Source organism: Gorilla gorilla, chromosome 13 (genome assembly GCF_029281585.2).
Source record: "Gorilla gorilla gorilla isolate KB3781 chromosome 13, NHGRI_mGorGor1-v2.1_pri, whole genome shotgun sequence".
NCBI lineage: Eukaryota > Metazoa > Chordata > Mammalia > Primates > Hominidae > Gorilla > Gorilla gorilla.
The window spans coordinates 129,266,685-129,285,010 of NC_073237.2; the positions used below are offsets into that span (position 1 = coordinate 129,266,685).

The following is an 18,326-nucleotide window of genomic DNA, read 5'->3' on the forward strand; positions in this document are numbered from 1 at the left end:
GGCCATATGGAGGGACTCAAGGCCACGAACACGAACAGGAAGAGATCACTGGGCGTTTTGAGGAAAGGAACATCAGAGTGGGTCTCTGAAACGGAGTGAGCTGAGTGTTGCAGCCCGTCTAGTCAGCTGTAACTGCTTCCCACACCACGTGACACAGTCCTTATGCTGGAATTGGCAGCTTAATCCCAAGGTCATGAATCAGTTCTTTGTTCCTACCTTTCTTCTGCTGCTTCAGCTGCTTCTGCTTTTTCTTCTTCAAGTTTTTTCAGGAGGCCATCTTTCTCCAACCTGCCATATAAATCTAAGATCTCCAATTCAAACACCTGGGTTATCCTTTTCTGAGCCTCATACCTGCTCTCTGCGGCCTGCAGCTGTCCTCTGAAAGATACAGACCAGCCAGAATATAGGAAGTTCCACTTAATAAAAACACAAAAGCCTTTCCTGATGAAAGTTACCTTGCCTGGAGTTTGACATCCTCTAGATATTTCTTCTGTTCCAAAAGAAGGTGGTCTTTCTTGGCCAGGTGAGATTCCAGTTCCAAAATCCGTTTTTGGGAGGTATCAAGCCTCTGAGTCTGCTGGAGAACATGGCTTCTGTTTTTTTCTAGCTCTTTCCGATAGGCGGCTTTCATCATTTCTACTTCCTGAAAAAAAAAAAAAAAGACTGGAATTAGTACTTATAAAAAATAAGCATGCTGTATCCATTTTGAAAAGACAATGTAAGAAGGACTGAGAAGGCATTTTAGTATACTGATAGTAGAAATATAAACTAGTACAACTTTGTGGAAAGTAAGCTGGTAGTATTATCCTAGTAACCCTTCCTTGAAATCTATCCCCAAGCAAATCATGTGAAACATAAATAGAGATTTTGCACAAAAATAATCATCACAGCATATTTATAAGAGCAAAAACCTGGAAACATCGTTTAAGTCTAATGTCAGGGGAACAGTTAAGTAAATTAAAATACATCCTATATTTCTAAGTCTTTTTAAAAAATGATATGGTGTCAGTAAAAAGATTAAAAAGCAGACTACAAGACTGTGTGAATAGTACAATCAACTATGCGAACATATACAAAACACCAAGTGAAAATACGCCACTATCCAGTTATCATTTCAGTCCAGTGGTACCGCAGGTCACTTGCTTTCCTTTCTCCTTTTCTCCCCCTCCTGACAATAGCGCAGGTGAGGCTACAGAATGGAACGCCAACGGAGCAGGTCTGCTCAAGCAAAGCAGCCTTTGCAGACTGGATGCCCTGACAAGGTTTGTTGATCGTGCTAAGGCAGATGGCCTGCTGCCGACAGATTGGAACAGCTTGAAACCCAGAGCAAGTACACACTAATGCTCAGAAAGAAGGCGGAAAGGGTATTTTTTTAAGCCTGTGTTACATTTGCGTGTGTATGTTTACCGTGGTAAAATATACAAAACACAAAACTTGCCATATATTTGTTTTTTAAAAAAGATAATAAACCATAAACAGCAAGGAGATGAGCTTTCACGAAGGCGCCCTGCCTTGATGCTGTCTGGTAAGCCCAATGCTTCCTTGTTATAGAACGCAACTGATTGAAACTCAGAACTGGCTCTCAGATAATGCGGCTGTTCCAGCTGTGCTAAATGGCTCGACTTCCGCACAGGGTGGATGAACGCATCTATCTAGCCTTCGTCATAAACAACAGGACTTATTCATGGATAATCATGCAAAGCATTGAACCAGGAACATCAGTGCACTCTCACTAATCCTTACAGCTACCCCTACCAACTGTTCCCACCTGATTCCCCACCACTCACTCTTCCTCCTCCTCTGGATGGAACAAGAGCAACCCTAGCTCCAGGTTCAGGAGCAAATCCTGACTGGGTTGAGGCAATGACTAGGCTAGGGATGGGCACATGACAGGCCTGGCCAACAGGCGTGATGAGAAGTATGGTAGGATCATCTGGGAAAGGTTTTCTTTTCCTTTTCTTTTTTTTTGGAGACAGAGTCTTGCTCTGTTGACTAGGCTGGAGTGCAGTGGCGTGATCTCGGCCCACTGAAACCTCCGCCTCCAGGGTTCAAGCGATTCCCCTGCCTCAGCCCCCCAAGTAGCTGGGACTACAAGTGTGCTCCACCACACCTGGCTAATTTTTTGTATTTTTAGTAGAGACGGGGTTTCGCCATGTTCGCCAGGATGGTCTCGATCTCCTAACCTCGTGATCCACCCGCCTCGGCCTCCCAAAGTGCTGGGATTACAAGCATGAGCCACCACGTCCAGCCTGGGAAAGATTTTCTTGCTGAGGAATAGGAAGAGATGCTCTCCTCTTCTGTGGGGACATCATTGTGTCTGCCTGTCATATCTGTGCCTGTGGCACACACCTGGCAACCATGAGTGCAGCTAGCTGGAAGACAAGGCCTGCAGGATAAGCAAGGCAGTGCAGAAGAGTGGAAAGAGCCTGGCTCCTCGATGCTGTCCCTGAATGGCCAACTTGACCAACCTGGAACTCACCTGCCTCACAACCTCTTGTCAAGTGAAACAATACAGTTCTTCACTGTTAAGCCAGTTGAGTGTTTTTTGTTTTTGTAGTTTTTTTGGATATTGTTAGGCTTGGTCTAGAACTTCTGAGCTCAAGCAATCCTCCTATTTCAGCCTCCCAAATAATTGGCACTGTAGGCATGTGTCACCATGCCCAGCCCTAGTTTGGTTTTTGTTGTCTACAATTGAAGGCATCCTGACTATCACAACTCAGCTGCATCACCCGTTTTATGAACTGGGAAACAGGGCCCCACGGAGAGGCAGCTACTCAAGGTCCCAAACAGGACAAGGACCCCTTGGACGCCGCCCAGCTAGGCTTCTCTCAGGAGATGGCACAGGCGCGTTTCAGCAGCTTTTTCAGGAGCTCTCTTGTGCCTCGGATCTGTTTCTCCCCCTTTCTGTTCCCAGTCATTACACCTCCAAAATAAGTGATAGCTGCTTTCTAGAGAAAGTCCCACATCTAACATCCTTCTAAAAAAGGGAGTCTGAATCTGAGAGCTGAGAGGAGCCAAGAAATAAAGAGTAACTCTATTAGGAAAATTACTGTCTCCAGTTCTAAGACTCCTCTCTACATCCGGCCGAAAAAGACTCTTTACAAAGCACACGCCCAAGAAACCTAAAAAGAAGGCCCATGTGTGATGGAGAAGTTAGTGACAGGAAGCATCTGAACAGCTACTATTAAAATTCAATTCCCACCTCATTCACTAACATTACCTGAGGCTATTTATAAAGTGACTTAAAACTTCTGCCTCGACACCACTGGTGAGGCACTAATTAACGTAAGATCATCCCAATGCTGGCCTTGTTGCCAGGACTGAACTACCATCTGCAGAAATCCAACATTAAAAGGAAAAAAAAAAATGGTATGTACAGCACTCTATATCCATGGTCCTGAGAGGTATGTTAAACAGAATCGGTCCCCCATCCTTCTTTTTCTCTCTCCCTCTTTGAAAGGCGGCCTAGGGAAGAGAAAGGAAACACTTTACACCTACTCTCTACCCACTACCATTAGGTGCTTTCAGTGTGAGTTAACTTCAAAGCAACCCAATAGGAGAAACAAGCTCACATGGTGGCTGGAAAGTGCTTGTATAGCTGGGCCACAGAGCAGTGGGACTGCCGCTCTGTCTTTTGGAAAACAAGTCATCAAGCCATTCTCTATGCCATGCGGGAGACACACTGTCTGGGTCTGAAACGCTTTCCCCACTAAGGTCTGGCCCCTGAGCCCTGGCATACCTTTGTGGTATCTGAGTGCTTGTTCTGCAGTTGTTCCAAATAGAGCTCGTTGACCTCCCCAAGAACCAACAGCTGCCTGTTCAAGAACTCCATCTGCTGCTGGACCGACTCACTGTTTGAGAGCTAACCAAAAAACATGAGCAAAGTGAAAAATCCGACGACATAAAACTAGCACATAGACGTCATTAAACAGGGAATCAGCTAGGAGCACACTATTTCAATGTTAAGGCAAAATAAACAAGTCCCATGGGTTCACAGTCCCTGACATAATGGCAGGTGGGGAGGATGGTACCCAAGGACAACAAAAGTAGACAGAAACGCACTTCAGAACTGTGCTTTGCAAAGGGGACAGCACGAATGCAGTCCATCAAACTGACCACCCACAGAACACCTGGAGAAGGTGGACAGGTATACCACCAAGGCCCAGTGGCATAAAGCCCTAGGGAAAACTCACCGTTCTTGACAAAATGATGTATGAAGTGCAGTGATTCCCAAAGAAGGAGGAATCACGCTCAAAAACGTGAACAAACTTTTGACATTTATGTAAACAAGGTATGAAGAAAGAGTTCCATGGGATACATATAGAGCAGGGTTTAGGATGGATACTTCTTTGTTGCAGGGGGCTGCCTGTGCATTGTAGGATATTTGGCAGCACCCTGGCTCCTACCCACTGGATACCAGCAGCACCAAAAACATGAACCTAAAATGTCTCCAGACATTGCCAAATGTCAGGGACTATGGCGGCAGCAGAACCACTTCCTGTTGGGAACCCATGACACAGACACTCAAGTAATCTATTTCTTTAACCTGTCTGAAGGAAGAATGTTAGCAAATGGTGTTTCAGCAGATTCAGGTCTGCCTCATTTCTTCTTACCTTTTGGGAAACCTGACTGAGCAGCAGCTCAGTGTGACACACCTTGTTGTTGGCCTTCTTCAATTCTATCCGCAGCTCTGCAATCATGTTCCTGCAGTCCTCCAGCTTCGTCTGCCCAAAGAGACATGGACATGAAGTTTGAGGAGCACCAACAGGCCAGATCACAAGCCTACCTAGCCACCAGCCCACAGAGGACTGGGAATGCCTTAGCTCAACGGCTCTACTTTCTTGGGCCCTCAGAATTTGATGTCTTAGTTTTAAAAAGTAAGTTATGGTTGATTTCTGGGTTCCTTACTGTTTAACAAAAGAAAAAAAGAGACCTTAGATCCTCAGTTCCCAAACTGTGCACCAAAGAGCCCTGAGGCTACACAGCAAACTCACAGGGATGCTGCAGAAAGATTCTGAATTTTCGAGGGAGACGCAGCGCCGTCTGTTGGACACTCTGTGAATTACTAACTGGCTGGAAATGATGCTGCGTCTGTGGATGACGTCTTTGTGAAGCCGGGTTTTTTTGGGTGCAGTGATACAAAGCACCACAGGAAAACCAGTGTGGAACAGGAAATGAGGGTGTCACTGTCCACTCTGATTTCAAGGTCTGAGATACCATGCAGTGCCCAATAGGTGCACACGAGGCATTAGTAATTGCAATTATTTTTTTAAAAATTAATTTATGTGTATTATCTGTGAACAGCTACTAAGTTCTTAGGACATTCATACTCACTAAGTTATTCAGATCTACTTAATGAGTAGAACTGTTAACTGTTTCCTTTTGGCTGCAGAAAAAAAAAATGACTGAGACACTAAGGGAGCTACTATATGAACCAACAAAGTTGGGGAACCTCTGTCCTAAGTAAGATTCACCTGCCATGAAGAATTTCTGCCATGATTTCAGAGAGAAGAGCATTCAGCTCAGTGAAGCTGAACAAGTCAAGGGCACCCAGGGAAACTGACTGCCTCCCTCCCCACTGCTCTCCAGCATTCTCGCAGTTGGCTTTGCCTGGTGCTGCAGTTTATACCTGTAATTCCTGGCTCTGGTTGTAGAATTCCTCTCGGTCATGCTGCAGCTGTCTGATCTGGCTGTGGAGCTTGGTTACCATAGTGTCACGCTGCTCCTGAAGCTGATTGTATCTAGCTTGTTCTTTCTGCAGACTAACCTTCCACATCTGGATGTCCTTCTCTTGTAACTTCAACTGATCTTTCTAGCAGATACCAGAAATGTCATCATTTTAGCTGTCTTCCAACACAGGCAATTTAACACACACTGCAAACATTTCATCTGAATAGTCATAAGCTACCCTGAAAATGTAACTAACTACAGACCAAAACTCTTAGAGCTCACTACTGTCTTACTTGGCCTTAGGTCAAGGTTTTCCAAATTTTACATTAAGCAAATGGATCTTAAGTTGCTTAAATAAATCTTCTCAGGGATCAGTTTGCTTCCAATACTTTCAAAAGTCTGACTACCAACACTGGAATAAAATCTCTCAAACATGGTACTAAGTTCCCTAAAACGATGAGCATTTACTGAATGCTTGCAGTGTGCTGGGCGCTCAGCAAGGGCTTACCGACATAATTTCTTTTAACCATCACAACTTAAAGAGCAGGTGCTGCTATTGTTATTTCCATTTTATAGCATGGCTAACAGAGGCTTCAAGAGGCCACGTTACTTTTCTAAGGTAACACTGGTAGAGCCAAGATTCAAACTCCAGGCCTGACTGGCTTCACACCCACTGTACAATACACGCTTCAGTTTTGCGCCATGAAATAGCTTTACAAGAGTTGGTTTTACATTTGGAGAAATAAAATCATCTTCGGACCCTTCATCATCATGGCCAATTACATGCAAACATACACACACAAAATCACTTGTCCCCACGGTTTCTGAGAATTATGAGGGAATTCTGAGGTGTCACCATTCATGTCTTAATCTCAAGCAACCTGCCCAAAGGAGTGGGAAGGACTGGGAACTCCGACCTCCTCGGCTGCTGTGCTTTATAAGCTATCATGCTGACCCAAAACAAAACAAAAAGCAAGCTCCACCTGTCCCCTCCCCAGTCCTCACCATGGCAGCATTATGTTCCTCCAGAGCTGCTGCTTTGATCACCTTGCGGAGGAGCCGCCTGTTCCGGAGGGCATGCTGTTGCCTCTTAAAACGCTCATAGAGTAACTGGTTGTGCAGTAAAAGCAACTGGTCTCGGAGGGTGCGGATCTCATCTGAAGGAGGAGAGCCTGATTGTAAAGCAGAGGGAGGGTGGCAGAAATGCCTTTTACAGATGGTTCAATCAAGCCCCCTTCCCATGTGTTGTTAGCTTAACAAACACAATTCTTTAAAAACAAATCACCACTCTCTTTGCAAATGACCACTTGACTCCCAGCAACAGCAGGGGGGAAAGTATGGACTATGTGTCTGCCCCGTGAAGGAATGCAAAAGGTCATATCACGTGGGATGACTCTTTGAGAGCCTGCTTTCCTTTCCCCACAAATCTAGATCACACATTTCAGATGCCCTGTTTCTCAAGACACTTCCTTCACTGTGTGTTCTCCCCCAGGAAGACGCTTCACTCTGGTCTTCTCCAGGGAAGCCTGGCAGGAAGTCTGTATTTTGCACTTATACTCTCAAGTGCATAGTACTTGCCACTTTTCAAAAATAAGAAATGCTGACTTGGCAACACTTGACATCCTTTAGCCAAGCAGATAGCCTGGCCGGAGCAATAGCCAAAGGGAGATCTGTTTCCCAGAGGGCACCTCCTTCAAGGACAGAAAGGGCAACAAGCAAGCAGGAACCATGTGGGCTGGATTTGGAGCTAAAGTAACAACTTTACCTCCAAAGTGGGTCCAGTCGACAGACTTGCTGGGTAAAGGCAACCTAGGAAGAAAGTTTTTGAGTAACAAAGTTACCGATCTTACCAAGAAAAAAACGTATCTGGACTTTTATTTGCAGCAAAGTTAGATCACTTCCTTGTGGTCAAAATCTGCAATGGCATAAGAATGTTTCAAACTCCAGGTCCACAGAGAGTTAGAGGAGAAGCCTACACTGGACACAATGGGAGGCGGCCCTCGCCCCACTGCCTAGGACCTGTGTTGTTAGCTTAACAAACATAGTTCTTTAAAAAACAAATCCAGAGCGGAGAGGGTTGCAGGCTGAGCTGCACTGCATACACCGTGGCCTCCGTTTCTGGGGCCAGCTCTCCAGAGAAACTGAGTAGTCAAACACACTGAGAGCCGTTTTCAACCCTGTCTGTTGAAATATACAGGGAGCACACTCTGTTGTAAAGCTATGTCACTCCGATTTAAGGAAAAAGTAGGTAATTTACCTGAGCCTATCATACCAAATCTTGTTTAAAAAGAGGGAGCTTAAATACTATAATCCCTGTCAAATTCCACCATAGAATAGTATATAAGAAGAAAAATAAAAATATTCCCCAAGTACCTGTAAAGTAGCTAATAAAAGAAGGATGGGAAACCGTTTCTCAGCTAGAGTCCTTTCTATGAAAACTTGGGTGCCTCAGGGGGTCTGGAGGGGATGTCAGGCCATCTGAACTTGCATAAAATGCTGATGATTTTATCTCCACCTAATGAACTATGATACCAAAAAATAGAAAATAATAATAATAATCTGTAGCTAGAGAGGGAAACACTGTGACAAATATTCTTATATTCTTTGAAATACCATAACCTCATTTTCAGCCTACAGCTTGCAGAGGGCACATATGAAAGCATTTGAGTGTCTTCATAGAACAGAGGCATAAAATGGCCTATATAAAAAGACTCATTTTGAAATGGACTGCTAAGGAATCTTCCCAATTTAGGTGCACAGAGGTCACACATGGTCACATATATGAAGATGCAACAGCCTAGAAGGACATCTGACAAACAGCAGAGAACCAGCTGCCTCAAGGTGGGAGTGTGAAGAATGATTCTTGTTCCTCTCTTACACTTTCTGTACTTCACAATAAAATGGACCATTTAACACAGAAGAGAGTGCCCCAGTCCCTTACTTGTTCAGCTCCTTGCTGTGCGCGTCTGCTCCCTGCTGTATCAGTCTGTCCAGCACTTCCATTGGGGAGGTAGAGGGCACACCATCTTCCTCTGTGTTTCCTTTTGCTTTCTTTAACAGCTCCTCAGTCTTCCTGATGACAAAATGATGGGCTGTCTTTGGCAATGCCACCTCAAAAAGATGATCATACGGGGGAGGCTGCCTGCTTCCAAAGCCCACTCTCGCTGGAGGTGGAATTTTACAAGGACTGGGAGTGAGGATACTGGTCTCCAAAGAAGTCTGGCATTCCCTGTCTCCCGCAGGGCTTTCATCAGCACTGCCGCAGGGCAGGTCTATGGGAGTAAAGGCTTGCTTTGGTGTGTCAGGCCCAAGCTTGTCCAGGGAGGAGTGTAAAGGCTCAGGGTTCACGCTGGCGCCCTGAGAACTGGAGGCTGCCGAGTGGGTCTTCCGCTGAGAACCTGGGAGACTGTCTCGGTAAAAGGGAGAGTCAAAGCCTCCTCGAGGAACCACAGGCTCTGCCTCTGCTGTGGTGATCTCAGAAAGTTCTCTAGATATTGCAGCTGAGAGGAAGAGAGGAAACAAAAGAAATGGCAGTCGGTATTCCACCTGAGAAAGGCTAGGCAGTTTGGGTGGCATGCTGCCACATGCCAGTGTCACTCAGAGGGAGGAGAAAAAGTGGCATCCGGCTGGACACAGTGGCTCACGCCTGTAATGCCAGAACTTTGGGAGGCTGAGGAGGGAGGATCACTTGAGCCCAGGAGTTACAGACCAGCCTGGACAACATAGGGAGATCCCATCTCTACAAAAAATACAATAAAAATCAGCTGAGCATCGTGGTGCATGCCTGTGTTCCCAGCTACTCAGGAGGCTGAGGTGGGCGGATTGCTTGAGCCTGGGAGGTCAAGGCTGCAGTGAGCCATGATCGTACCACTGCACTCCAGCCAGGGCGACAGAGCAAGACCCTGTCTCAAAAAAAAAAAAAAAAAAAAGTGGCATCACTTTACCTGGCATAGGTCCCAGACTAAACCACCCATCTTGTTACCTCAAGAGAAGAAAAATCAAGCAAGCCTGTGAGCAATGGCACAAAATCCCAGATTTATAGCAGAGCGAGGGTCAGGTTTTATCAACTCATAGCAATCCCACATACATTACCTTCTTCTTTATCTTTTTCAATACTATCTTCTTCAGAGGCCAGATCACCTAAAAACCCTGGAAGATCACTTAGAGTGACAGAACCTTTGCTGCCAGGTGGCTCTTCTGAAGAGAAACAAAGACAACTGAAGTCAAAGAAATACAGTGTAATCCCTGTAAGTGTAAAACTGCTTACACTGTATACAATATGTCTGTAATAACTCTTCATGCTGAACAGAGAAGGCTGGACATGGCTCTGTCCTGGGGATACTACAAAAGACTGAGATATTAAAAATTATATAACTAAAAGCACCAAAAATAATCCCATAGCAAATAAAATTCTCAGTTCTTAATGTCTCTGAAAAGAGATATAGTCAAGTCAGAATACAGGTACTTCACTGCAATAGCTTAAAAACTGTTTTTGATATTATTAGGTTGGTGTTTAGAATTCACTACTCGTTTCATTATGTTTAGGCCTCAGTATTTTGGATATCCCAGAATTTCCTTGCTTCCATTTAACTTTCTTTTCTTAAACACATATAACCCAATTAGAAGAGGCAAGCAAGGCCTGTAGTAACGCAGAAATCTTACCTGATCCTCTGTCATTCAGAAGATGGTGCTGTCTGTGTAGACATGGTCTTGCAGAATCCATTCTCTCTTCCTGAAAAGATAAGTATCACTTATATCACAAGACGAAAAATGTTGTACATGTTCTCGAGCATATTGTAAAGTAGTTTAAAGGTCAGCCCAGCGCAGTGATTCTCAAATTGTTTGGATGTTTTCTTTTCTTTTTTTTTGAGGTGGAGTTTCGCTCTTGTTGCCCAGGCTGGAGTGCAATGGCACAATCTCAGCTCACTGCAACCTCCGCCTCCTGGGTTCAAGCGATTCTCCTGCCTCAGCCTCCCGAGTAGCTGGGATTACAGGTATGCACCACCACGCCTGGCTAATTTTTGTATTTTTAGTACAGACAGGGTTTCTCCACATTGGTCAGGCTGGTCTCGAACTCCCAACCTCAGATGATCTGCCTGCCTCGGCCTCCCAAAGTGCTGGGACCACGCCCGGCAGCTTTCTTTATAGTCTTAAAAAATGACTGCAGACTGGGCGTGGTGGCCCACGCCTGTAGTCCCAGCACTTTGGGAGGCCAAGGCCAGTGGATCCCTTGAGCTCAGGAGTTTGAGACTAGCCTGGGGAACATGGCAAAACCCCATCTCTACAAAAAATTTAAAAAGTAGCCGGGCGTGGTGACTGGTGCTTGTAGTCCCAACTACCCAGGAGGCTGAGGTGGGAGGACCATCTGAGCCAGGGAGGTCAAGGCTGCAGAGAGCTGCAATTGTGCCACTGCACTCCAGCCTGGGCGACAGAGTGAGACCCTGTCTCACACACACAAAATAATAATAATAATGAGAAAGTTGGAGAATCCCAAGAGCTTTTGTTTACAAGGCATAATTATTATATTAGAAAACTAGGAAATTTTAAAAATATTAATTCCCTTAAAAATAGCAAGCCCATTACAAGTTAATGTAAATTACATATTCTTATTAAAAAACTATATTTCCCGAAATAAAAATAAATTTAGTGAGAAGAATGGAACATTTTTGCCATCTCTTTAATATATGGCTTCGTGAAAGACAGCTGGATTCTCATATCTACCTCTACATTCAATCTGTTGCAATATGTTATTTTGACTGAAGTGTATAAAGAAAATCTGGGGCCCCACAGATATGTAATTGCAAAAGTAAACATATGTGTTGTTGTTTTTCTTTTTGAGACAGGGTCTGGCTCTGTCACCTAGGCTGGAATGCAGTGGCGTGATCATGGCTCACTGCAATCTCTGCCTCCTAGGCTCAAGCCATTCTCCATCAGCTTCCCGAGTAGCTGGGACTACAGATGCACATCACCACACCTGGCTTTTTTTTTTTTTTTTTAGTTGAGATGGGGTTTTGCATGTTGCCCAGGCTGGTCTTGAACTCCTGGGCTCAAGCAATCTACCTCCCTTGGACTCCCAGAGTGCTGGATACAGGAGCAAGCCACCACGCCCAGCCGCAAAAAGTAAACATATGTTGACAGACTTTTCAAATAATCATCTTTGTTATTACACCAAAATTTGATAAGTGTTAGTTTCTTAAAGTTACAAAGTGAAATTTGAAACCACATCAATGAGCTTTTCCTGTGTTAAAACCCACTAGTCTACCTTGCACTTTTTTTTTTTTTTTTTTTTTTTTTTTGTGACAGTCTTGCCCTGTTGCCCAGGCTGGGGCTGGAATGCAGTGGTGTGATCTCGACTTACTGCAACCTCCGCCTCCTGGGTTCAAGTGATTCTCCCGCCTCAGCCTCCCAAGTAGCTGGGATTACAGGTGCCTGCCACCATACCCGGCTAATGTCTGTATTTAGTAGAGATGGTGTTTCAACATGTAGGCCAGGCTGGTCTTGAACTGCTGACCTCAAGTGATCCACCTGCTTCAGCCTCCCAAAGTGCTGGGTTACAGGTGAAAGCCACTGCGCCCAGCCTGCTTTGTACTTTGAATGTACTTTTTACCTATGCATGATTCTGCAACGTATCATACATTGGACACTCTGAAAATATTGGCTCCTCAAGCTATTCAAATATTCCAAATGTTGAAACACTTCATTATACAATATCAAAAACTCAAATTACTAACTAAGCTTCCACAGACTTATCAGTCTCATCATGAAAGTCCTGGGGCAGCTATCAAGTTCATGGTAGTATATACACGTTTTTTAATATCCTAATTTCCACCTGAGAGTTGACTTTTATTGTTGGCAACAAATACTGTCAGTTGTTTATCTTGAAGTGACAGACTCAGCTCATCATTTGAGAAGCTGCCTGCCAAACACCCAAGTCTGAATAAACAGTTTGTAAGACAGCAGTTCTTTCAAATAAAACTGGCATTCCATGAAAAAAGGCAGCTAGTTCACCTCTCAATTCAAATAACTGCATGAGGGCCAGAGGTCACCATCATACCCTGGTATGCAGTACATGTGCCTTATGCATATTTTCTGTTTTGCCACGAAGAATATTACACATACATGTTCTCAAGGGCTAAGATTTAATAAAATTAATAATGGTTACTGCTTAATACAGAACACTCAACTTTTAAAATTTTTTAGTTTTTATTGTTTTTAATGGAGAGAAGATGTCAGGGAAGAACGCAAGGCCTCCTGGGATAGGATACTTCAATGCCTGCCTTGATTCAGGCTAAGTTGCCACCATTTCACCCCCCGTCGTATTTGTGCCATCAGTGCAGATGCCAACGCAGTGGGAAGGGCAAATGACAGCTTAGTGTTACTATGAAAGTGGGTTTGGTCAGGTGTGGTGGCTCAAACCTGTAATCCCAGGATTTTGGGAGGCCCAGGTAGGAGGATCGTTTGAGTCCAGGAGTTTAAGACTAGCCTGGGCAACATAGTGAGACCTCATCTCCACCAAAAAAAAAAAAAAAAACTTAGCCAGGCATCATGGCACATGCCTGTAGTCCCAGCTACTAGTGAGGCTGATGCAGGAGGATTGCATGAGTCTGGGAGGTCAAGGCTGCAGTGAGCCATGATCGTGCCACTGCACTCCACCCTGGGTGACAGAGCAAGACCCTGTCTCAAAAAAAAAAAAAAAAAAAAAAAATTCAAGAGAGTAGGTTTGACCTGCTGGGTTCCCCACAAGAGTTCTGCCAAAGCAGTTTTGGAACCACCCAGGGGTCGGCAGATCACACCTTGAGAGCAGCTTGTTAGTCCATTTTCAATTATTCTGATTCAAACCCATTGCATTTTAGGTCAGAATTCTATCTGGCATAATTAGGCTTCTCAAAGTGAGGCTTGCAAGTGAGTCACTGTGCCTGGGCAGAGGGATAGCAGACGAGCTGGATCGCACCTTCCTGGGGGGTGTGACTGTGGCCTGGGGGAGTGAAATGTGCACGTAGTCATCCGAATGACAGAGTGGGGCTGGAGGAGGAGAGGTTGCTGGGGTTCCCAGAGGAGTTCCTTTTCCACCTGCTTAGAGACAAGGGCAGAACATATATGAACACTGAGCCCAACTATTAGAAAAACTGCCGATTTTTTTTCAGCCTATAACTATTACTATAAATAAAGCTGCTATGCTAGAGTTAACTTTCTGGGGATCTAGATCAGTCTCTCTCTTTTTTGTTTTTAGGTTCACTTTACACATTCTGAAAGCCCCAGGGATTTGCAATAAGTGTCAAAAACAAGTTTACAACAGCAAGTGGTCCCTTAGATCTAAAAGAGAGCTCCTCCTGCCATTAAAGGCAGGCCAAAACCAACCAATCAAATCCAACCTAAGACATACATACCAGTTGTACCAAAGACTTTACTGTAAGGGTGTGACAGATCAGGTGGGACATTTCCAGGAGAAGTTGGAGGAGTGGTCATACCACAAACCATAGATGGGCTCCAAAGAGTAGCCTGGGAAGTTAATAAAGTACATCAGCAGTGGCAAAGGAATGCTAAGTCATCCACGAGGTTTATATCCATGGCCAGTGTTCAGCTTAAATTTAGCTTTTTCAACTAGAAAAAGGCATCTTATTAAAAGCGTATAAGAAACAAGTTGCATTTTGTAAATCAAGACTTCAAGATGAACCTAAGAGGCAACAGTAACTTTCTTTGCTAATATCATGGATCCTTAAAAGTGACTCCTGAAATGAGCAGTGTGAAATTTTCCCAACCACATACTAAATCTGACCCAAAGGGTCAGCTTCACCAGAAAGCAGAGGAGAGAGCAGGCACACTAGTTGACACCATACTTGTGGTGGTTCAGTTATCAGCCGTGTCGATGGGGAACTCAGAGTCTGAGGTAGCTGCCCTGGCGTATTTAACAACGTCAGCCGAGACGTGGAGTAAGGGGTAGAAGTAGTACACCCTAAAATGGAAGAGAAGAACACAGGGGGTTAGTGTGTGGTTTTAGGTTATTCTGATTAAAAAAAAAAAAAAAAAAAAAAGATGGTCCTCTAGACCATTTGATAATATTCAATTCTCTGTACCTAAAAAATCTGAGGGACTTAACTGACATCCTTGGGGACAAAGTAACACTTCAGAGTTTCTCTAAATGCTCCTTTGAAATAAAGTTCAATAAGGTTTGATGTCTCATTAAGCCTCAAGGTAACTTAAAAAAGCACAATACAGATGACAACTTCAGTGGCTGCAACCCACAAATAAAGCCTAGATTTTTATATGAATCCAATTCTAAATTGTTCCGACTCATTCAAACTGTGTCAGTGCTACAGACACAAGAGCCTCACTCTAAATGTCTGAAAATCAGAAAGATTCCCTTATGAGGTAGAGTCTGGAAGTCAAATACTTAAACCCATTTTCTTTGTTAAGTGTTGGAGACACGTCACCAACTCTGTTGGCATACAATCAGGTAGCAGACCAAGGACATCTAAATTAAACTTGAAGGAGAAATTAATTAGAAGAAAATGGAGGGACATGCAAATTTAAAATATTTTGGGAAAAATCCCTAGGAACTGAACTAAGTCTTACTCCAGAAAAGAAAATCAACAAAGACAAATAATGTTTTCCAGAGACAAAGTTGCAAAACAGATAAGTACCAAAGACACTTTTTACCATAGCTATTCTGTGTGTCAGCATAAGGGCTGGTGGTGACATCGGCTGAACGATGAGGAAAGCGGGCTGAGATTTGGTGAGACACAGAATAGCCATCTTCATACGAGGCTTCTGTGGGATCCAGAGAGATTTTGGCACACTCGATCACAACATCATGAGTTTCTAATCTCTTCCACCTGTAAAATGCAATGAAAGTCAAGAAATGCAAACTGTAATCAACTGAATTAAATACTTCAGAGTGTCAACTCAGTGCCAGCCACGGAACTCTGATAGCAAAGAACAAGCAGGACCATGCCAGCTCAAGTCTGAAACAATTCTAGTACATAAAGAAATAGCCATTCATTTTACAATCCTATACCTTCCCTGTTTAAAATGGTTATATCAAGTTAACAAGCTAATCTGAAACAAATATTTCCTCAACAAAAGACTAGGTGTAGCCTCAAAATGGAAAAATGAAACATAAGCTATGCAGCAGAGCAGCAGGCAGGGAAAAATGTCCTTTGGAACAAAGGTCATCAAAAAATAGGGAGACCTGGAGACTGCCAAGCAGCTAAGGCTGACTTAAGGTCTCCTATCAAGGCCTCAGGTGTCAAATCCATCCCTAGACCAGAAACAGAGTATAAAAAGACAAACTAAAGAAAGTCCATGAGAATTTTTTTCTTTTTTTTTTTTTTCTTGAGATGGGGTCTCACTCTATCACCCAGGCTGGAGGACAGTGGCATGATCATGGCTCACTGCTACCTCCAACTCCTAGGCTCAGGGATCCTCCTGCCACAGCCTCCCAAGTAGCTGGGACTACAGGCACGTGCCACCGTGCCTGGCTAATATTCTTACAGAAATAGGGTCTCACTTTGTTGCTCATGCTGGTCTCGAACTACTGGCCTCAAATGATCCTCCCACCTTGGCCTCCCAAAGTGCTGGGATTACAGGCATAAGCCATGACCATGCCCAGCTGAAGGCATGATTTTTTAAATCAACGTGTTAGTATGGCATAATTTGCTTACAATAAAATTAATCAATCTTGCTAAGTTTTGACAAAAGTCCCGATCATAATAAAGAACATTTCCATCACCCCAAAAGTTCCTTTGTGCCCTTTGTGGTGAGTCTCTTCCCCCACTTCTTGCAACCATCGATCTGCTAAAAGCATGCTTTTTCAGGGGGTATAATAATAGTTATTCTATAGAATATAACCCTTTGGTTGAACTTTGGGTTATTTCTTCTTTCCATTACAAGCTGTGCTGTGCTGAACACTGTTGTATGTCTTGACGTACATACAGAAGTGAGCCTGTAATCCCAGCACTTTGGGAGGCTGAGGCGGGCGGATCACAAGGTCGGGAGATTGAGACCATCCTGGCTAACATGATGAATCCCCGTTTCTACTAAAAATACAAAAAATTAGCTGGGCGCGGTGGCGGGCGCCTGTAGTCCCAGCTACTCAGGAGGCTGAGGCAGGAGAATGGCGTGAACCCGGCAGGCGGAATTTGCAGTGAGCCGAGATTATGCCACTGCACTCCAGCCTGGGCGATAGAGCGAGACTCCGTCTCAAAAAAAAAAAAAAAAAAGAAGTGAGCCACTGTGCCAGCCTCCCATGACGATTTTTTTTTTTTTTGAGACAGAGTCTCACTCTGTCACCCAGGCTGGAGTTCAGTGGCGCAATCTCGACTCACTGCAACCTCCATCTTCTGGATTCAAGCAATTCTCCTGCCTCAGTCTCCCGAGTAGCTGGGATTCTAGGTGCCCACCACCATCCCCAGCCAATTTTTTGTATTTTTAGTAGAGATGGGGTTTCACCGTGTTTGCCAGGCTGGTCTTGAACTCCTGACCTCAGGTGATCCACCTGCCTTAGCCTCCCAAAGTGCTGGGATTACAGGCGTGAGCCACTGTACCCGGCCAAGAATATTTTTAAAACTGTCTAAAGATTCCTGTTATGTGATCCGTGGTTTCACTTCTAAGAATTTATCCTATAGAAACAGACATACAACAATGTTCAGCACAGCACAGCTTGTAATGGAAAGAAGAAAGGAAATAACCCAAAGTTCAACCAAAGGGATATATTTTATAGAATAACTATTATTACACCCCCTGAAAAAGCATGCTTTTAGCAGATCGATGGTTGCCAGAAGTGGGGGAAGAGACACAAAGGAACTTAGGGATGATGGAAGTGTTCTTTATTATGATTGGGATTTTTGTCAAAACTTAGCAAAATTGATTAATTTTATTGTAAGCAAATTATACCATACCAAAGTTGATTTAAAAAAACATGCTTAAGGCTGGGTGTGGTGGCTCGTACCTGTAATCTCAGCATTTTGGGAGGCCAAGGCAGGCGGATTACTTGAGGCCAAGTTCGAGACCAGCATGGGCAACATGGCAAAACCCCATCTTAAAAAAAAAATACCAAAAAAAAAAAAAATTAGCCAGGCATGGTGGCATGCACCTGTAATCCCAACTACTTGGGTGGCTAAGACTCGAGAATCACTTGAACCTGGAAGGCGGAGGTTGCAGAGAGCCAGGAAAGCACCACTGCACTCCAGCCTGAGCAACAGGGCTAGACTCTGAAAAAAAGAAAAAAGAAAATCATGCTTTCAGCTGGGCATGGTGGCTCATACCTGTAATCCCAGCACTATGGGAGGCCAAGGCAGGAGGATCACTTGAGGCCAGGGGTTCAAGACCAGCCTGGGCAACAAAGTGAGACCACACCCCATCTCTACAAAAACAACAACAACAAAAAAATAGCTGGGCGTGGTGGCATGTGCTCATGGTCCAGCCACTCAGGAGGCTGACGTGGGAGGATAGCTTGACCCTGGGAGGTTGAGGCTGCCATGAGCCATGCTGTACCACTGCACTCCAGCCTGGGCAACAGAGCAAGACCCTGTCTCAGGAAGAAAAAAAAAAAATCATGCTTTCCACGTGCCTGTACTCTCAGCCACCGGGGAGGCTGAAGCAGGAGGATCACTTGAGCCCAGGAGTTCGAGATCAGCTTGGACAACATAGCAAGACCG

The 18,326-nt window shown here is 44.4% G+C and overlaps 1 protein-coding gene across 19 annotated transcripts in view; it reads right to left on the reverse strand.

Annotated features, from left to right (window-relative positions):
- TSC1 (TSC complex subunit 1) overlaps positions 1–18,326 on the reverse strand; it is a 56,165-nt gene that overhangs the window by 5,610 nt on the left and 32,229 nt on the right. For 11 of the 19 annotated variants that reach the window (XM_019033059.4, XM_019033056.3, XM_019033055.3 and 8 more), the window contains 14 exons: positions 15,328–15,503; positions 14,508–14,623; positions 14,058–14,169; positions 13,622–13,743; positions 10,333–10,402; positions 9,763–9,867; positions 8,612–9,170; positions 7,436–7,479; positions 6,676–6,842; positions 5,630–5,812; positions 4,614–4,724; positions 3,740–3,862; positions 456–643; positions 217–378 (listed from right to left, as the gene is read on the reverse strand). In XM_019033059.4, coding sequence (XP_018888604.3) covers positions 217–378; positions 456–643; positions 3,740–3,862; positions 4,614–4,724; positions 5,630–5,812; positions 6,676–6,842; positions 7,436–7,479; positions 8,612–9,170; positions 9,763–9,867; positions 10,333–10,402; positions 13,622–13,743; positions 14,058–14,169; positions 14,508–14,623; positions 15,328–15,503 — 2,238 coding nt within the window. The remainder of the gene's footprint in view (positions 1–216; positions 379–455; positions 644–3,739; positions 3,863–4,613; positions 4,725–5,629; positions 5,813–6,675; positions 6,843–7,435; positions 7,480–8,611; positions 9,171–9,762; positions 9,868–10,332; positions 10,403–13,621; positions 13,744–14,057; positions 14,170–14,507; positions 14,624–15,327; positions 15,504–18,326) is intronic. The other 8 variants (XM_004048779.5, XM_055351423.2, XM_063696823.1 and 5 more) reach the window with 1 other exon arrangement.